Source organism: Miniopterus schreibersii (genome assembly GCF_964146895.1).
Source record: "Miniopterus schreibersii genome assembly, chromosome: 9".
In the NCBI taxonomy this organism is placed as follows: Eukaryota; Metazoa; Chordata; class Mammalia; order Chiroptera; family Miniopteridae; genus Miniopterus; species Miniopterus schreibersii.
In genome coordinates this window covers 58,575,456-58,594,690 of record NC_138118.1, presented here as the reverse complement: position 1 = coordinate 58,594,690, position 19,235 = coordinate 58,575,456, and the positions used below count along the sequence as shown (strand labels likewise).

The window sequence follows — 19,235 nt, the reverse complement described above, 5'->3', positions numbered from 1 at the left end:
ATTCAGTCTCCATATGATTTTTTATTGGCCTATTTAATCCATTTGCATTTAAAGGAGTTGTTGATACATATGTATTTATTGCCGTTTTATTATTCATGATTTTTTATGTTTTTTTTCTTCTTCTTAAAGAAGACCCTTTAACATTTCATGTAATACTGGTTTGGTGGTGATGAACTCCTTTAGCTTTTTCTTGTCTGAAAAGCTCTTTATCTGTCTTTCAATTATAAATGATAGCTTTGCTGGGTAGAGTAATCTTGATTGTAGGTCCTTGTTTTTCATCACCTTGAGTATTTCTTGTCAATCCCTTTTGGCCTAAAAAGTTTCTGTTGAGAAACAGCTGACAGTCTTATGGGAGTTCCTTTGTAGATAACTAATTGCTTTTCTCTTGTTGCTTTTAAATTCTCTCTTTGTCTTTAACCTTTGGCCTTTTAATTATGATGTGCCTTGGTGTCGGCCTCTTTGTATTCATCTTGCTTTGGGATTCTCTGTGCTTCCTGGACTTGTGTGTCTATTTCTTTCACCAGGTCAAGGAAGTTTTCTGAAATTGTATTTTCAAATAGGTTTTCAGTTCCATATTCTCTCTCTTCTTCCAGCACCCTCATGATGCAAATGTTGGTATCCTTGAAGTTGTCCCAGAGGCTTCTTAAACTATCCTCATTTTTTTGGATTCTTTTTTCTTTTATTTGTATATTTTTGTACCAATACCATATCACCTTAATTACTATAGATTTATAATAAGTCCTGATATTCAACAGCAAGGCCTGCCTGGCCGGCATGGCTCAGTGGTTGAGCGTTGACCTATGAGCCAGGAGGTCACGGTTCGATTCCTGGTCAGGGCACATGCCCAGGTTTCAGGCTTCATCCTGAGTAGGGGCCATGTAGGAGGCAGCCAATCAATGATTCTCTCTCATCACTGATGTTTCTCTCTCCCCCTCTCACTTCCTATCTCTCTGAAATCAATAAAAACATATTTTTTTTTAAAAAGAATCAGATTGTTAGTTCAATAAAAATGAGATTAGGATTTTGATTAGAATTGTATTGAAAATATACATCATTTTGAAAAGAATACCTCTCCATTTATTTAGGTCTTTTATAATTACTCGTATTACATTTTATAGTTACATTAAGTAGCATTTTTTTTTCTGTAAAAGTCTTGCATATTTTTTTGTTATTGTTAACCCTCACCTGAAGATATTTTTTTCATTGCTTTTCAGAGAGAGTGGAAGGAAGGGAGCGGGAAGGCCGAGAGAGAGAGTGAGAAACACAAATGAGGGGATAGGCATCAAACTGCAACCCAAGTAAGTGCCCTTGACTGGGAATCGAACCCTAGACCGTTCGGTGTGAGGGCCAACACTCTAACCACTGAACACTGTCCAGGGCGTCTTGCACATTTTTTGGTTAGATTTATTCATAGGCACTTGATATTTCTTGATTGTAAATGATGCTTCTTTCAACTTTCATTTTCTAACTCCTTTTTATTAGCATCAGAAAGAAAACTGACTTTTATATGTTGATTTGTATTCAGCAACATTACTTTATGTTCTTATTGGTTCTAATTATCTATAGATGATCTTGGATTTTCTATATACATAATTATATTATCTGTGACTAATGGCAGTTTTACTTCTTCTTTTATAATCTTTATACCTCTTTCCCTTGCCTTATGCTGCTGGGTAAGATCTCCAGTATACTGTTGAATAGAAATGATGATAGGGGACAACACTTTCTTGCTTTCAATATCAAAGGGAAATTTTCACTGTTTCACCACCAAGAGTGATATTATAGATTTTTTTTATGGACTCCCTTTAATAGATTAAGAAAATTCCCATCTATTCCTAGTTTGCTAAAATTTTCTTTAAAATCATGAAAAATGTTGCAATTTATCAACTACTTCTGCATCTATTGAAATGATCATATGATTTTTCTCCTTTAATCTCCTAATGTGGCAAATTATGTTAATTTTCTAATGTTAAAATCCAAACTTGCATTTCTGGGACAAATGCAACTTAATCACAAAACATTTTCCTATTTATATATTGCTGCTTTTATAATTTTTTAAAAATTTACCTTTATTGTTGAAAGTATTACAGATATTCCCCCCATTTTTCCCCATTGATTCCCTCCACCTCGCATCCGCCCCCCACCCCAGGCCTTCTTCACCAAACTATTGTCTGTGTCCATGGGTTATGCATATATGCATATAAGTTCTTTGATTAGTCTCTCCCTACCCACTCCCCCACCCCCGCCTTCCCACTGAGATACATCAGTCTGTTCCATGCTTCTATGTCTCTGGATCTCTTTTGTTCCTCAGTCTGTTTTCTTTATTAGATTCCACATGTGAGTGAGATCATGTAAAACTGAATCAGGAAGAATCAGAAAACCTGAATAAGCTCGTAACAACTGATGAAATAGAAGCAGTAATAAAAAAAACTCCCAGCAAACAAAAGCTCTGGTCCAGTTGGCTTCACAGGGGAGCTTTCTAATTCTTTAAGTTGTAGGGTTAGATAGTTTACTAAAAAATTTTCTTGCTTTTTGAAGTAGGCCTGTAGTGCTATGAACTTTCCTCTTAGGTCTGCTTTCGCTGTGTCCCATAAATTTTGGGCAGTTGCGTGTTCATTTTCGTTTGTTTCCAGGAAGTTTTTGATTTCTTTCTTGGTATTATTGGTAACCCATTCATTGTTTAGTAACATGCTATTTAGCCTCCATGTGTTTGAATGTTTTTGAGTGTTTTTACTGTAGTTGGTTTCTAATTTCATGCCCTTGTGATCTGAGGTGCTTGATATGATTTCAGTCTTCTTGAACTTGTAGAGACTGGTTTTGTGTCCTAACATGTTCTATCTTTGAGAATGACCCATGTGCACTTCAGAGGTATGTATATTCTGCAGTTAGGGGGTGAAATGTTCTGTAAATATCAAGTAAGTCCATCTGATCTAGTCTGCCATTTAGAGTCACTGTTTCTGTGTTAACTTTTTGTCTGGAAGATCTATCCAGTGAGGTGTTAAGGTCCAGGACTATGACTGTATTGCTCTTGATCTCTCCCTTAAAGTCCTAAGGTTATTACTGAGAGATCCTTATTTATTGCCATTTTAATTCTTTATGCCTATGTTTCTCTCTCTATTTCTTATTATTACAGCAGTCCCTTTAACATTTCTCGAAGTGCTTCTACTTCTACTTCTAATTATAGCAGCTCCTTTAACATCTCCTGCAGTGCTGGTCTGGTGGTGATAAACTCCTTTAGCCTTTTTTGGTTTGGGAAGCTCTTTATTTCACCATCTATTTTGAATGACAGCCTTGCTGGATAGAGTAGTCTTGGTTTCAGATCCTTGTTTTGCATTACCTTGCATACTTTATGCCATTTCCTTCTGGCCTGTAGAGTTTCTGATGAAAAGTCAGCCTTATGGGGGCTCCTTTGTAGGTAACAGATTGCTTTTCTCTAGCTGCCTTTAATATTCTCTCTTTGTCTTGAATTCTTGGCATCTTAATTATGATGTGTCTGGGCATGGGCCTCTTTGGATTCTTCTCGTTTGGGACTCTCTGTGCCTCCTGAACTTGTGTGACTTTTTCCTTGACCAGGTTAGGGAAGCTTTCTGCCTTTAATTCTTCAAACAGGTTCTCTAACCCTTGCTTACTTTCAACCTCTTCTGGCATTCCTATAATGTGAATGTTGTTACATTTCACGTTGTCCCACAGCTCCCTTAGACTGTCGTCCTGTTTTTTAATTGTTTTTTCTTTTTGGATCTCTGATTGAGTGATTTTTTCCCCCACCCTGTCTAATTCCCTGATTCAATCTTCAGCTTCCTCTACTCTTCTGTTTATTCCTTCCAATGTATTCTTTATTTCTGCTATGTCATTCTTCATTTCTGACTGGTCATTTTTCATAGTTTCCATATCTTTTTTTCATGTTGTTGAGCATCCTTACAATCAGTATTGTAAACTCTCTATCTGATAGATTGCTCATCTCCATTTCATTTAGCTCTTTATCTGGAGACTTCTCTCATTCTTTCATTTGGGGCTTGATTTTTGTTTCCCCATTTTGGTTGCCTATTTGGGTTTGTTTCTATGTATTAGGTAGGCCTGCTAGGACTCTCAGTGTTTTTGGAGGGTCTCTGGAGCAGGCCAGTGTCAGATGCTGTTTGTGACTGGCCTTGAGTACCCAGTTTGAAGCTATTAACAACTCATGGCTTGAGATACCCTCTGTTGGGGCCGGGTGCATTGGATAGGACCAAGATGCACACCAAAGTCTGCTTTTCCAAGGCCCAGGTCCTGAAGCAGATCAAGCAGACTCAAAGCACTCTAAAGTTTGCCTCTGCCTGCAGGCTGATTAATCTGATTCTCTTAATGAGCCTCAGGCTGTAGAAACTCCGTGGGGTACTGTGAGAGGTTTTCCAGCAGGGTGGGGCAATTGCTTCCCCCTCAGGCAAAAGCTGCTTGGAAGGTAAATGCCTCTGCAGTATGGAGGAATGACTTGGCACAGGAATCCAGAGGTCTACCCTCTGAGCTCTATCTCCGGAGCCCACAATGCTAGATTCTCCTCACACAGCTCCAGTCCAGTCTGCCCTCCTCTGCTGGAGGCCAAGGTTAGTGGCTACACACAAAACTTTGTGCGTTGGTTCTTTAAGAGGGTGATTGCAGTTCCAGCCGTCTCTCCCTGGCAGACAGAAACCCGGCTGCTTTTCACAGCCAGATGTTATGTGGGCACCTTTCTCAGTTCTGGTGCTCTTGGCTGGGAAGTCCAGCCCGGGGTTTAGGCCCTAGAGTCCTCAGTGGGAACCCCCACAGCTGAGATATCCCTCTGGACCTTCAGCTGCTGCCTGTGGGAGCCCAGCCAGCCCTTTCATGTCTCCGCACTTCCTACCAGTCTCTAGGTGGTCTCCACGTTTCCTCCTTGGTTATGAGGGTGCTCTCCATCTTGTCTTCAGTTGCAGTTGATTATTCAGGATGGTTTTTCTATATTTTAGTTGTAATTCCAGTTTGGTCCTGGGGGAGTGTCAGTGTAGTTTCCACACAGTCCTCTGCTATTTTTAATATCCCTATATTGCTGATTTTTAGAACAGTTTTTTAATGTTTTTGAATTTTTGCCTTGAGTAAAATTGGCCTGTAATTTTGTTTTTCAGATTGTCCTCCTTAGGTGTTGATGTGAAGGTTAGTGTTCATCTCATAAAACAAGTTGGAAAATGTTCCCTCTTTTTCTCTTCTCTTAGAGAGTTTGTGAAATATTGAAACCATACCCGTTTAATAGAAAGGATTTTATTTAGGGAGGTGTGTAGAAAAGTATTAGAGATCTGAAAAGGTAAGAGGGAACTGCAATAACACAGGGAGAGTAAATCTAGGAAGTAGGTGCCATCCTGGTGATAAAGGTACAAAGGAAAGGGGTTGGGTTATTAAAAACTACAGATTTGGAGAAGGGACCTATGTGAGCTGGGACCCAGACATCTGAGGAGGGATACTCGCCAGCTGTGCGGGTACCTGAGGAGTCACGTAAAACACTTAAAGTCATTCTTCAGCGCTTGACAATGTTGTTTTACTTCTAGTATACTCTTACAGAAAGCAACCCTTAAGGAATTTTTACTTCTACCAATCAGGAAATTGTCATAAGGTACTAAATTTGTTGGGAGAAGACATTTCAGTATCATATATAAGCCTACAATGTCCACAATGCACATGAAACTCTGCATGTGGCATGGGGGACCACTGACTATCCCCTTTGTCTTCCAAAAAATCTGTTGAATTCTTTCATTCTTTTATGTATCCTTTCTAATTTTTTAAAATCTTTTTTCTTTCTATAATTTTAATATGATTTCAAGAGTTTCATGATACATGTAATCAATAAATCATCCTTAACCAGTAGTTATATATAAATTAATTAGTTATAAATGTATTTTTTTATATTTATTAAATTACTCATTATAGAATACAAAGTGTATTAAAATTCACTTGTAATTTTGACATTTTTATAACGTCTTTTATTTATTTTAAAATGTATTTTTACTGATTTCAGAGAGGGAAGAAGGGAGAGGGAGAGATTGAAACATCAATGATGAGAGAGTCATTGATCAGCTGCCTCCTGCACACACCCTCCTGGGGATTGAACCTGCAACCCAGGCAGGTCCCTGACCAGGAATCGAACCACAATCTCCTGGATCACAGGTTGATGCTCAACTGCTGAGCCATACCAGCTGGGCTAACATTTCTTCTTTTAATACCAACATTTGTTTTCTAGGTTCAAAGGAAAAAAATTAAACATGAAAATTAAAACTGAGTTACAATCTTGTATTGGTATAAAACCTATCAGCAAATAAGATGTCTGAAAAGGAGACTATTTCAGAAGCGATAGAAGATACCACTAGTCAATTCAGGGAAGAATCTAAATCACAGTTGGTGGAGGAGCCTGGATTCATTAAAAATACATCAGATTTGTTAAAGGAAGCTTCTGATGGGGAACCTTCCGACCAAATTTGTGAAACACAACCTGGAATGGACACAGTAGGTGTACACAATGATACAGTTACCTCCTCCTCTGAAAGTAAGTCTGAGAGAAATGAAGAACAAGGAAACATTCAATTTTCCGAAATGGTCGATACACATGACAACTCCCAGTCAACAACTGAAACTTCACAAGGTCCATCATTATCAGTAACTACTGATATTCAGATGACTGCTGAATATGAGGCTTTTGTTGACTTCCTATCTCATGAAATACCAGGAAAAGTTAGTTCACAATTCTCTGAAGAAAACCAGAAAGGACTTGACTTAGGATCAGATAACTTTACTGTTAACCTCAAGGCCGAGGGCTTACAAAAATTCCCTCAGGAAATTTTAAAAACAAAATATGTAAAATATCTATATTTAGATGAGAACCAAATTGAAAGTATTAAAGGAGCAGACTTAGGTGGTCTGCTAGGACTTGAAATTCTATCCTTGCAAGATAATGGGTTATCATCACTTCCATCTGAAATTCAGTTACTTCACAATTTAAGGATATTAAATGTCAGTCACAACCAAATATCACATATTCCTAATGAAATATCACAGCTTGAGAATATGAGGGAACTCTTTTTAAATAATAATTACATTGAGAATATTCCTTCTGGCTTAGAAAGACTTGGAAACTTGGAAATTTTAAGTTTGGCTAAAAATAAGTTAAGCCATATACCAGATACCTTGTCTAGTTTAAAAAACTTGAGCATTCTCAATCTGGAATATAATCAGTTAACAATATTTCCTAAAGCTCTGTGCTTCCTTCCAAAGTTAATTTCACTAAACCTTACTGAAAACCTGATAAGCAGTTTGCCAAAAGAAATTAGTGAGCTTAAAAATTTAGAAAAACTTTTCCTGGGTCACAATAAACTTATATTTTTGCCAGTGGAAATTTTTCAACTGCTCAAAATGCAAGAACTCCAACTGACTGACAATAAATTAGAAGTTATTTCAAACAAAATTGAAAATTTTAGGGTACTTAGTATTCTAATACTTGATAAAAACTTATTGAAAAAAATACCAGAGAATATTTCCCACTGCGTAATGTTGGAATGCCTTAGTCTTAGTGATAATAAATTAAAACACCTTCCTAAGAACATCCACAAGCTCAAAAATTTAAGAAAATTCCATTTAAACAGAAATAATATAGTGAGAATACCTGAAGCTATCTCATATCTTAATAATATGCTTAGTCTAGAATTGTCAGGAAATATGATCACAGATGTTCCCATTGAAATAAAAAACTGCAGGAAAATAACTGAAGTTGAATTGAGTCAAAATAAAATTAGGTATTTTCCAGTAGGTTTGTGTGCTTTAAAGTATCTTTATTATTTGAGTATTAATGGAAATTATATTTCAGAAATACCTGTGGATATATCTTTCAGTAAACAACTGCTTCATTTAGAGTTTAATGAAAACAAACTCCTCACATTTTCTGAGCACTTATGTTCTCTTATTAATCTTCAATACCTGGATCTTAGTAAAAATCAAATAAGGGGAATTCCACCATCTATTTCCAATATGGCATCACTCCACGTTCTTATTTTATGCTGTAATAAATTTGAAACTTTCCCGATAGAAGTGTGCACTTTACCAAATTTGCAAGTACTTGATATTTCAGAAAACCAAATACAGAAAATCCCTTCAGAGATCTGTAACTTAAAAGGAATTCAGAAATTAAATATCTCAAGCAATCAATTTATATATTTTCCTACTGAACTGTGTCAACTTCAATCACTGGAAGAGCTAAATATAAGTCAGATAAATGGGAAAAAGGTAAGAGATTGATATTTTGGGCTTTGCGGGGGGGGGGGGACTGGAGGGGATCAGAAACTATGATGTAGTGTATGTGTATGTGTTTTAAATTTAGCTGAACTGTTTTATTTTTTAAAGGATAGGCTTTTTTTAACCTCTAACATGGCTTACAAATACAGTTCTCAATGCAAAGCTTTATAGGAGCATATTTCATTAAAATGAAATGCCAAGTAAAGCTGATAATTACATACATACCTTTTTATTTTAGTTTAATTATAAAAGGAGTTTTAAAGTTATGGATTAATATAAACACATTACTGGAAATTTGGAAAATTGAGAAAAGTAAAAAAAAAAAAATCATTCTATAAGTACATCATTGTACTATAATTACTGGTTATATGTTGAAAACGCACTCTCAATCTTTTTTTTCCTTATGTGTATGGTTTTATAAGCCATTATAAAAAGATTACATTCAAGATTAAATTCTTCTATTTTCACTTAATGTGTTATAAGCATTTCCCCATGATATAACATGATTGTTATAACCAATACATTGTTAAGCAACTAATCTCTGTTAAGCATTTAGGGAAGTTGTGATTTTTCATCATCATAAATAATGCATGTGATAAACTTTTTAAATATAGCCTTTTTCATATTTTACTATTTCCTTAGGTAATTTTCCCTTAAAAATTGCCAGATCAATGGGAATAAATGTTCTTATAGTTTAGCATTTAATTTTACTCAAACTCTAAGAGTGAATTTTATGAACTACTTTTAAAATATTACTGATTTATATTGACTTCTTTTAATGAGAAGGACATTAACCGGCTATCTTTAATTTGACTACCACAATCAAATTAAAATCCTTTGATAGAGGCCAGACTATTATCTAGAGCAAGATTTCCCAAAGTCTGTTCCTAAAAAAACTAGTGCCATGAGCTGCTTCAAAAGAGAGTAGAGAGAGGTAGAGGGGTTCCTATTTCAACTGGCTTTGAGAAGCACTGGGTTCTCTCTTAGAATCACAGTCAATGTTAGTATATTAAAAGCTCTAAAGAGTCCTGCACTAAAGAAACTGATTTGTGTCTATTTAATCCATATTTCCCAAACTTATTTCACCTTTTTTAACCTAACACCTGCTATACCGTACATTTCCGGAAAGGCTACTCCAGGGAATAGTTGCTTAAGTGGATGGAATGAATAATGATACATGTGTTTTAAAAGATGCTCTTTTATTAAAAGACACTTTTTCTGTATTATAATCAATGAATTCTTTAGCTAATTTGTAATCCTCTCACTTTTCCCTCCTGCATCTTACTGTGGGAGTGTACAGGTTGTGTTCTTAATTTTCTCTTTTCTATTAACTCCTTCCTAGACCTCACCACACCCTCACATAACTGCGGCTGATCTCTCACCCGTGGTCTAGTCCCACAATTCTTAATTTCCCCGGAAATTCTGTTCTTTTATTCTTCTATTGGATCAAGTTCAACACAACTTCAAACTTTCCTTTCTCCCATTCCAAACCTCTCCATTTCTGTTTGTGATGCCACTTTCTTTAACCCTGCCAATCTACAAATCATGGAATCATCTCTGACTGTTCCTTTTCCATCACCATGATACTGGATCTTACACCAGAATTGTCTCTTTTTTTCTCTGAAAAAGGTCTTGGGTGATCTCCCCCATTTTCCAGTGTCACTGTGTCCATCCTGGTCCATGGTTATCACTCATGTTGTGCCTAGACTACTCTAGGAGCCTCCTGACTATTCTCGTTCATCCAGTCTCCTCCCTTTCTCAGAACTTGTCAAAACTGTCAGACTTCAGGCCTGGCCCACGTGGCTCAGTTGGATGGATGTCATCCAGTACACTGACGGGTCACTGCTTCAATTCCCAGTCAGGGCACATGCCCAGGTTTTGGGCTCACTCCCTGATCTGGGTGCGTGTAGGGGCCAGTGTTTTTCAATCTCTCACCCTTTTTCTGTATTATAATCAATGAGTTTCTTAGCTAATTTGTAATCCTCTCACTTTGCCTTCCTCTTTGTCTAAAAATCTATAAAGGTTCAAAAACCCAAACTATCAGACTTCACCCCAGAGGACCGTTCTCAGGAATCCAGACTGCATATCTATTGCCTCCTTACGGTGGGTAGCTGTAAAGCCACCAGTCCACATCATTACGACATCGTTTTAAAGGTCAACGGATAGAAAAGAATGATTTACAAAAACTCCTCTCAACAAGGGTATTCTATATGATGGGAAAGATCACTCTGATAACTTCCTTGGGATAGAGGTGACATACCCAAAGGACTAATTTATATACAGCAGATGGCCGCTGAACAGTCAACGGAAGACGAGTCAGGTTAAACTCTGGGCTTTTATTTTGCGACGTGAAGAAGGGTTCGAAGAAGGAATCTTCCTTCCACAGTAGCTTGGCCATCAGGCAGCTCCCAGGCACTTCCTCTAATAAGTGCTGAGCAAGCAGTTCAAGAACATTTGTTTGAAAGAATGTCAAACTATGGACCTTCCTACACGCCTTGATCTTGCCTCCTGCCTCACAGGTCCGGCTCTCACGTCTTCCTGTAACCAGGTTCCATGCTCCTTCCCCAAGCTTATCTCCCTCTCTACACATCCACATCTCTGTTCCATACTCTTTATTTGGCTCTGGGTTACCTCTTACTTAATGCTGTTTCCTGATTTTTCATATGCGTACGTGTTGTCCCCTGAACTAAACTTTACTCTCCTTGAAGTTAGGGGCCGTCTCTTATGCTTCTTTTATATCTGGAAGAACACTGAGCACAATATCCAGTATTTACCTTGCTTGGATATTTCTAAGGGGCCTGTAGATTCAACACTCTTTTATTTACTCATAGAGCCTCCTTTGTTTCAAAAGCCATTTGTGAAGGCCTTGTTTCTCTGAATGTACACCTTTTTTCTTCACCTTAGTAGAGTATATTAATTCCTGTTATTTTGCAGTGCTTTTTGTACCAGGAATATTAATTTGAAGTTAAATTGCCAAACTGTGTGAATCCATTCTAAAGGGGTTTACTGAACATATACTCAAAACGCACCAAGCTTAGGAACACGCATACAAAAAGTATAAAAGGTATATTGTCATTTAAAAATCCAAGGAAAACACACAAGAGACTAAAAAAAGTGTTGATGAGATTAGGAATAATGAAATCAAATGTGGGGCAGGATAAATGGAAAAGAATTCAGGGAAGACAATAAACCAAAGCAGGGTCAGATTTAGGAAGGGACAAGGTGGCAATGAACATGGAGTGTTTAGAGAGTGAGGAAAGCCCAGGGTCGAATTGGTAGCATGAGTCAGTACTCGTATACCACACAGTATGTGGTGGGTTTTAGCAAAGGGGTCACAGGAATTTGTGACATAGTGAAAAAATCTTCTTTGTAAGACAAGAAATTCCCTCCTTCCATTTGATTTTAGAATCTTCAGTCATAGAAATAATTATTAAAATATAATTGTTAAATCTTTGTTACAGTTATCAAGACTTCCACAAGAGCTGTCTAATATGACTCAACTTAAAGGACTTGATATCTCAAATAATGCAATCCGAGAGATTCCAAGAAATATAGGGGAATTGAGAAGTTTGGTTAGTTTAAATGCATGCAATAATCAAATAAGTTATCTGCCACCATCTTTTCTATCTCTAAACAAACTCCAACAACTAAACTTGAGTGGTGAGTGTCAAGCATAATCAATAAGTAGAGTATTAGTGTCTAGGTTACAAATTTTACTAACAAGACAGAACGGCAAACAGATAAGATAATGTATTAAGCGCCCATTGGAAGGGAATGGTCATCAGAGGTACATAACGTGTGAGCAGAGCATAAGGCCCGGTTCCTTCCCTGAAAGAGGTTATAATGCATTTGGGGAACCGGAACATTTTTTCATTCTGTCTTCTCTGCCTATATCTTTTCTTTCCTTTTTGAACCTGACCTCCTCCCTCCCCTTACACACACCTACCTATACAACCTTAAGGCAGCATTTTCTGTTTTCCCTTCTCTGCTGGCTCCCTTGATCCCATTTCTATACTATATTATATTCTAATACCTTACAGTCTTTTACAAGGTAATCATTACATTATCAAACAAAAAGTAAATCACTCTCTCTAAAGATTTCCCAAAGCACAACAAATACTAGACTGGTATTTTAAAAAATAATTTTTATTATGAAATATTTCAAACTTACAGAAAATAGTAAGTACTTATGTACCTATTCCCAGACATAAAGAATGTTGATTTTGTGATATTTACTTGAGATATTTTTGATTAAGAAATAAAATAATAGAGTTGAAACTTCCTTTTGTACCTTTTCCCAAACTAGAAGTAATCACTGTACTGAAATTGGTGCACATCTTTTTAGCATCCATGTTTATATATATGTATGTAGATATATCCACAAAAAGTGTTTTTAAACTTTATTAAAACTTATAATATATAGTATGTAATTTACCATTCTTGTTTTTTCATTCATCATATTTCTAAAATTAATTCATGTTAGTATATACACAGACCTATTTCATTCATTTTAAATGCTGCATATTAAATTATCTGCTTAAACAACAATTAATCCATTATCCTGTTGATAGACAATTAAGTTGCTTCCAATTTGCTTGCTGCTATCTATATCCTTATATATGTTCCTGGTATTTATCAGCCCCAGTGGAAGGATGAATAAATAAAATGTGTTATGTATGTGTGTGTATACATTATATATGTATACAATGTATATGTATATATGTATAGAATGTATATATATTCCATTATATATATAATGGAATATTATTCCTCCATAAACAGAAGGAAGTCTTGCCATTTGTGACATGGATGAACCTTGAGGGCACTATGCTAAGTGAAATAAGTCAGAGAAGGACAAACACTAATAATCTCACTTATATGTGGAATCTTTAAAACAAACAAACAAACAAACAAACAAAAATTCATAGATACAGAGAACAGATTGGTGATTGCCAGAGGTTGGGGGAGTGAGGGGTGGGAAAAATGGGTGAAAGGGGTCAAAAGGTACAAACTTCTAGTTATAAAATAAATGAATCATGGGGATGTAATGTACAGTATGATGACTATAGTTAATAATACTTTATTGTATATTTGAAAGTTGCTAAGAGAGTAGGTCTTAAAAGTTCTTATTGCAAGAAAAAATTTATAACAATATATGGTGATGAATTTTAAATAGACTTATGGTAATCATTTCACAATATATACAAACATCAAATTATGTTGCTCGCCTGATATTTCCATTATATCTCAATTTTTTAAAAAGTACTTGTATATGTACAACTCAATGAATTTTCACATACCGAAAAAGCCCATATGTGAGGACTTAGATCAAGAAACAGGGCTTTCCCAGAAACCCCTTTTTGCTCCCTTCAATCATTTCTCTCCCCTCTCTCAACCAAGGTTAACTATTATCATGATTTCCAATAGTGTATCTTAAATGAAATCACAAAGCATGTACTCTTTTGTGTATGGATTCTTTCACTCAACATAATGTTTGTGAAATTCATTCATATTATTCTGTGTAGTTGTAGACAATTCACTCTTAATGCTGTATATAGTCCACTATATGAATATACTCTTTCATTTATTCTACTATTGATAGACACATAGGAAAGCAATTGTTTCCTTGTGGTCATCTAAACTGTGATTTCAATCCTTTTAAACTTACTGGGACTAGCTTTATGGCCCAGCATATAAGCTACCTTGATATACATGTGATTTACTCCTAAAAGTATTTTGCAAATGTTAGGTAGAATGTTTTATGAACTGATATTCATATGGGTCTAGGTGATTGATAATCTTGTTGAACTCGCCTATCTTTACTAATATGTATGTCTTGCTACATTAATTGCTTAGGGAGGGGTGTTAAAATCTACAACTATATTTGTGGAATTGTATAATTTTTGCTTTGTCAATTTTTTCATATATTTTGAAGGACTGTTATTAGCTTAATCCCTACTTGAGGATGGACTAGGCTTAGTAACTCTATTCTAAAAAACAGTATGAAAAAGAAAAAGAAATCCAAACACTATATTGGAGAAACCTGGCAGACACTATTTTAGCCAAGGGATCAAGTTTAATATCCCTTCTGATGTCATGGGGGTATCAGGTACCCTGATGTGATATGATGAGGACACTTCACCTTATTGTATTCTTTCCAAAAATCTATAACTCCAGTCTAATCATGAGAAAATATACCAGGTAAACTCAAGTTAAGGAATATTCTACAACATACTTAACCAGTACAACTCAAACTATCAATATCATGAAAACAAGGAAAGACAGAAACTGCCACAGACCAGAGGAGACTAATAGCTGTGTGCAGTGCGCTGTCCTGAAATGGATTCTGAACAGGAAAAGGACATTGATGGAAAACCTAATGAAATCCCAAAATGTCCAAAGTTTAATAGTAATGTGCCAATGTTAGTTTCTTAAATTTGACAAATGTAACACTGTAACAAGATGATAACATTAGGGGAAACTAAAACTAGCTGAGGAGTACACAAGGAACTCCCTACAATTTCTGCAACTTTTCTGTAAACCTGAAATTATTCCAAATAAAAGTTTATTTAAAAAATTACCATCACACCTACTCTAAAGTCCTTTCCTGTATTATAGGAGGAAAGCCTCTTTTCTCATTTTGCCATCCTCCAGGAGAGAAAGGAACCACTGTCACTTCTATACTTCCTCTTTTTCAATCCTAGCAAGTGGACAACAGTAAGAACTTATGACTTACAATTAGCCAGCATGTTGAGGTTCTCTGGTACTTTGCCAGTGAGATGCAGTAGATGCCCTATAGATAGTTATTTGTCTCCATAGTTTTCTTTTACAGAAAAAGGTACAATTCAATTATAATTTTTTTCTATTAGGAAATAATCTTACAGCTCTGCCTAGTGGTATTCATAACCTTTCTTCGCTGAAGGATATAAATTTTGATGATAACCCTTTGCTGAGACCTCCAATGGAAATCTGTAAAGGAAAACAACTGCATACTATTGCATGCTATCTACAGAGGACAGAAGAAAGAGATGGTAGGTGATGAGTGAGTGACTAGCTTATGAGTTATTTTCTATATGTCATCTGTAAATAAAAAGATAGTTTGCTTTAATTAGAATCTTTTAATCTGGCAGAGACATTAAAATATTTATCATCTTCCCCAGGTTAAGAGTTTATTTTGGTAATTCAGATTATTTAATCTGGGTTCAATCAAATTGAATAATTGAACCAACAGTTAAATTCAAGAGGTCAGTGGGTTGCGTTGCTTCCCACCTATTGGTCTCAGTGCCCTTCAATAGGTTTTTCATCATGGTTGTGGCCAGACTCAGAGAATTTACACCCATATTTCTTCAGCACTTCTGATCAGTATCACCATATATAGTTGTTCTAAAAGTCATATTTGGCCTTCAAGGAAGTCCATAGCGCCTTTTCATTGATGCCAGTCAGTTTTTGGCCCACTATGATCACCTGTCTGCAGTCCTTGGGCAGTCTTCATTCCTTCTGTCCTTAAGTGCTCCTTTGGTTGTCCTGATTATTTCACAAAGCAGGTCCATTTTCTTTAAATGTCCTTCCTTGGGCCAGATGGAGACTGGTTTCTCCAAGACTCTGGGAGGGAAGTTCCAATTCTTTTCCAGCAACTAAGCTTTTTCCTACAACTCTGACTTTGCCGCTCATTGTCAATCTAAGAATGGATCCAGATTTAGGTCCTCCATTTTAGTGCAGTATTTAAGAAGTATTAAATCAATTTAATAAATATTGTTCCAGGTTTGGGGAAGTCTGGATATACAAAATCTGAATATATAAAACTGTGCCCCAAAATTATCAATCATGTACCCTTGTCTTATGTAATCAGAAGCATACATCAGCATAATCTCATAACCTAGTGAGATGGTCACTAAAAATGTACAGTCCTCTTGTAAGCCGCAATATACATCCATATATATGGCTATCATTCAGAAGCTTTTGCAAGACTTGAGCCTCAATGATGGAAAAACCCCAAGAAATAAAATGAAAAGTCACAGTCACTGTTTCTCTAATTTGCTAATAACCAAGTCAGTTCTGCTAATTATTATCATAAAAAAGGGACATTTTTGTGATAACTTTATTTCTGTAAAATAAAGATTTTAGGGGTTTCCAAGGATCATAAATAATTCCTGTTAGGTAGGTAACAGTGCTTTAGAGAAGGCTGTAAACTTCATGAATGAACCTCCATGCTCAAATTCTGTTACTCCAGTTCTTGAGGAAGGAGGATTCATGTGGTTCTAGCCTCTGTGGCAAAAGTACAATGGGCAATGGCAACAGATCAAAGTCAGTAAAAACAAGAGAACCCTAGCCATTTACCTCCTTTCTTTATGTCCAAGGGGCCTTCATACTGTAAGCTGGGTGCTCAGGGAAAGTAGAGAGGATGTCATCATGGGAAATGTATTTATTGTACAATTAACAAAAAAAAAATGGGGTCCCTTCCTAAAAATTTTACCTAGAAGATTGGATTTTTGTTTATATCATTAGCATACAATCTCGCTTGAGGAATTAATGGTATGAATAAAATTAAAAAACAGAAAGCATAGAACGTATTTCAGATGATTACAGAGGGGTGGGAGATTGTTGGTACTTAAAAATTCCCAAAGTACCTTGGGTCGATAACAGCAAAAAAATGAATATAGTTCAAATTAGCTAGAAACTTTTAAAAAATAAACTAAAAACTCTATATTTAAGTCAACATTCATTAAATAAGTGTTTGAATATAAAATATGCACATATACACCATATATTTTATTTTATTGATTTTAGAGAGAGAGAGGAAGGAAGAAAGAAGGAGAAAGAGAGAGAGGGAGAAACATTGATTTGCTGTTCCACTTACTTATGCATTCATTGGTTGCTTCTTGTATATGCCCTGACTGGAGATTAAACCCGCAACCTTGGCATATCGGGACAAAGCTCTAACCAACTGAGCTACCTCGCCAGGGCCTACACAGTATTTAAAGTAGATGTGAACTTGGCTTTTCAGGATAGGACATAAAGAAGCACATAAAAAAAGCCAGTTTGTGTATCAGGTCTGCGTTTTACTTTTCAATTTTACTTGACATATACATTTGGTAGGAGCACCGAAGAAACCTAGATGTAATATTAACTCAAAACATACTATGTTTTTCAAAATTATTGGCCTAAATTTTCTTTTACATTCAAATATAGAGAAACTCTTAGAGAAGATCTTCAAGATAGTTGCCAACAACATCACTGAAACAAATTTTAAATTTTTGTGTAAAAAATTAAATGTGGTAATCTCAGAAACAGACATGTCTACAAAGAGGTATGTATGAATGACAACATTTGGTATAAGGTTATTCTTATGTTCTGATTTATATTATATTAATATTACCTGGTTTTGAAACATTCATATTAACATGAATTCTAATCTGCTATAAAACACTAATTTTAGTTTATTATATATTTAAGACCCATGTGGGTATAGGAAGTAGTTAAGAGCAAGGGCTCTAAGGACAGACTGCTTAGCTTTATTTTTATTTTTTTAAAGAATACTTTACTGATTCTTAGAGAGGAAGGAAGAGAGAGGGAGAGACACATTGATGGGATGCAGAGAAGAGAGAAACCGACTGTCTTCTGCATGCCCCCTACTGGGCATCGAGCTGGCAATGATGACGTGCTCTGACAGGGAATCCCACTGACAACCTCCTGGTGCACGGGACAACACCCAACAGAGTCACAGACTGCTTAGCTTTAAATCCCAACCAGTTTTGTGACCTCAGGCAATTCTCTTTACTTTTCTGTGCCTCAGTTTCTTCACTGGTAAAATGGATAAACTTATCTAAGAGAGTTGTCATGAGATCAAGTTATAAACCATGTGGTACTGTACATGAGATCAAGTTATAAACCATGTGGTACTGTAGCAGTAGTGTACTGGTTTATAGGGAATAATCCATAATTTTGTTTTGAGGCCTCGAGTAAATCAGAATTGAATGTTAATTGAATTGTTGATTTTCTACAAGGAAGCAAGGTGGCTCAGGGCTAACATTTCCTTTCTATGTGCTAAACTCTGCTAAATTTTTATGTAGACTATGTTTACCAATTCATTTAATCCTCACTTCAGTCTGGTAAATCTGTTTAAAAACCTAGACATACAATATTTGGTAGTTTAAAACAATGTTCTTTATATAATTATTATTTAAAAACTTTTTCAGCACTGTTCCATTAAAAGAGAGAGTCCTCCAAGCACTTGAGAGGTGGAAAATGGAAAGTAACAGCTCGTCCACTACTGCTTTAAGAGACCAACTAACTCGTGCGCTAACTATGATAGGAGCATATGAAATTATGGACAAAATAACAGCTTTGAAACTTTCTGCATCTGCAATTAAATTCTGAACAGTGTATCTATAATAAAAACAGAAAACTTATGATGCACTTATATAATTAAAACTGGATATAAGGGAATTGCATGTCATGTCTCTTTACACACATTTCTAAGTGGATAACAATTTATACTACCACTCTAATATGTTAAAATAAAATATTAGACACTTTTGTGTATTTGTTCTATTGCTCTGGAATTATGATAATGAATTTTAAAAATAAGTAATTCCATTTAAAAATTCTTTGTTATATAATGCTTTTATACAACCCTAGGTTTATAGGTAATAAGGTCATTAGTAACTTTTATTGGAGTTAGAAAGCAGAAGCAGTTTCTTTTTAGATGCTGCCTTAAAACTGAAATCAATGTACTATCCCTACTGTTTCTCTATTAGGAATGGGATAGCTTTGCTAAACATAAACCAAGGCAGGGTCAGTAATCCTCTAGTTGAGTGTCCAGACAGGACTGGTGGAGTGGTCTTGCCTGTCATGTATGCCTCTCCCCTCTAACACTCTGTCATATGGGGAACCCATTTCATATATTTTAGGTAGAGCTGACCTTGTCATATGCAGTCATCTTCCCCCACCCCTGAAGCTACTAATACCATGGT

At 35.9% G+C, this 19,235-nt stretch overlaps 1 protein-coding gene across 1 annotated transcript; it reads left to right on the top strand.

Moving 5' to 3' along the window:
• Window positions 1–6,300: 6,300 nt before the first annotated feature.
• Window positions 6,301–18,639, top strand: LRRD1 (leucine rich repeats and death domain containing 1; the record flags this gene model as incomplete). Its single annotated transcript, XM_081147004.1, has 5 exons — window positions 6,301–8,253; window positions 11,724–11,922; window positions 15,132–15,293; window positions 17,452–17,569; window positions 18,459–18,639. The coding sequence occupies 5 exons, from the start codon at window positions 6,301–6,303 to the stop codon at window positions 18,637–18,639; spliced, it is 2,613 nt and encodes an 870-aa protein (XP_081003130.1).
• Window positions 18,640–19,235: the final 596 nt, after the last annotated feature.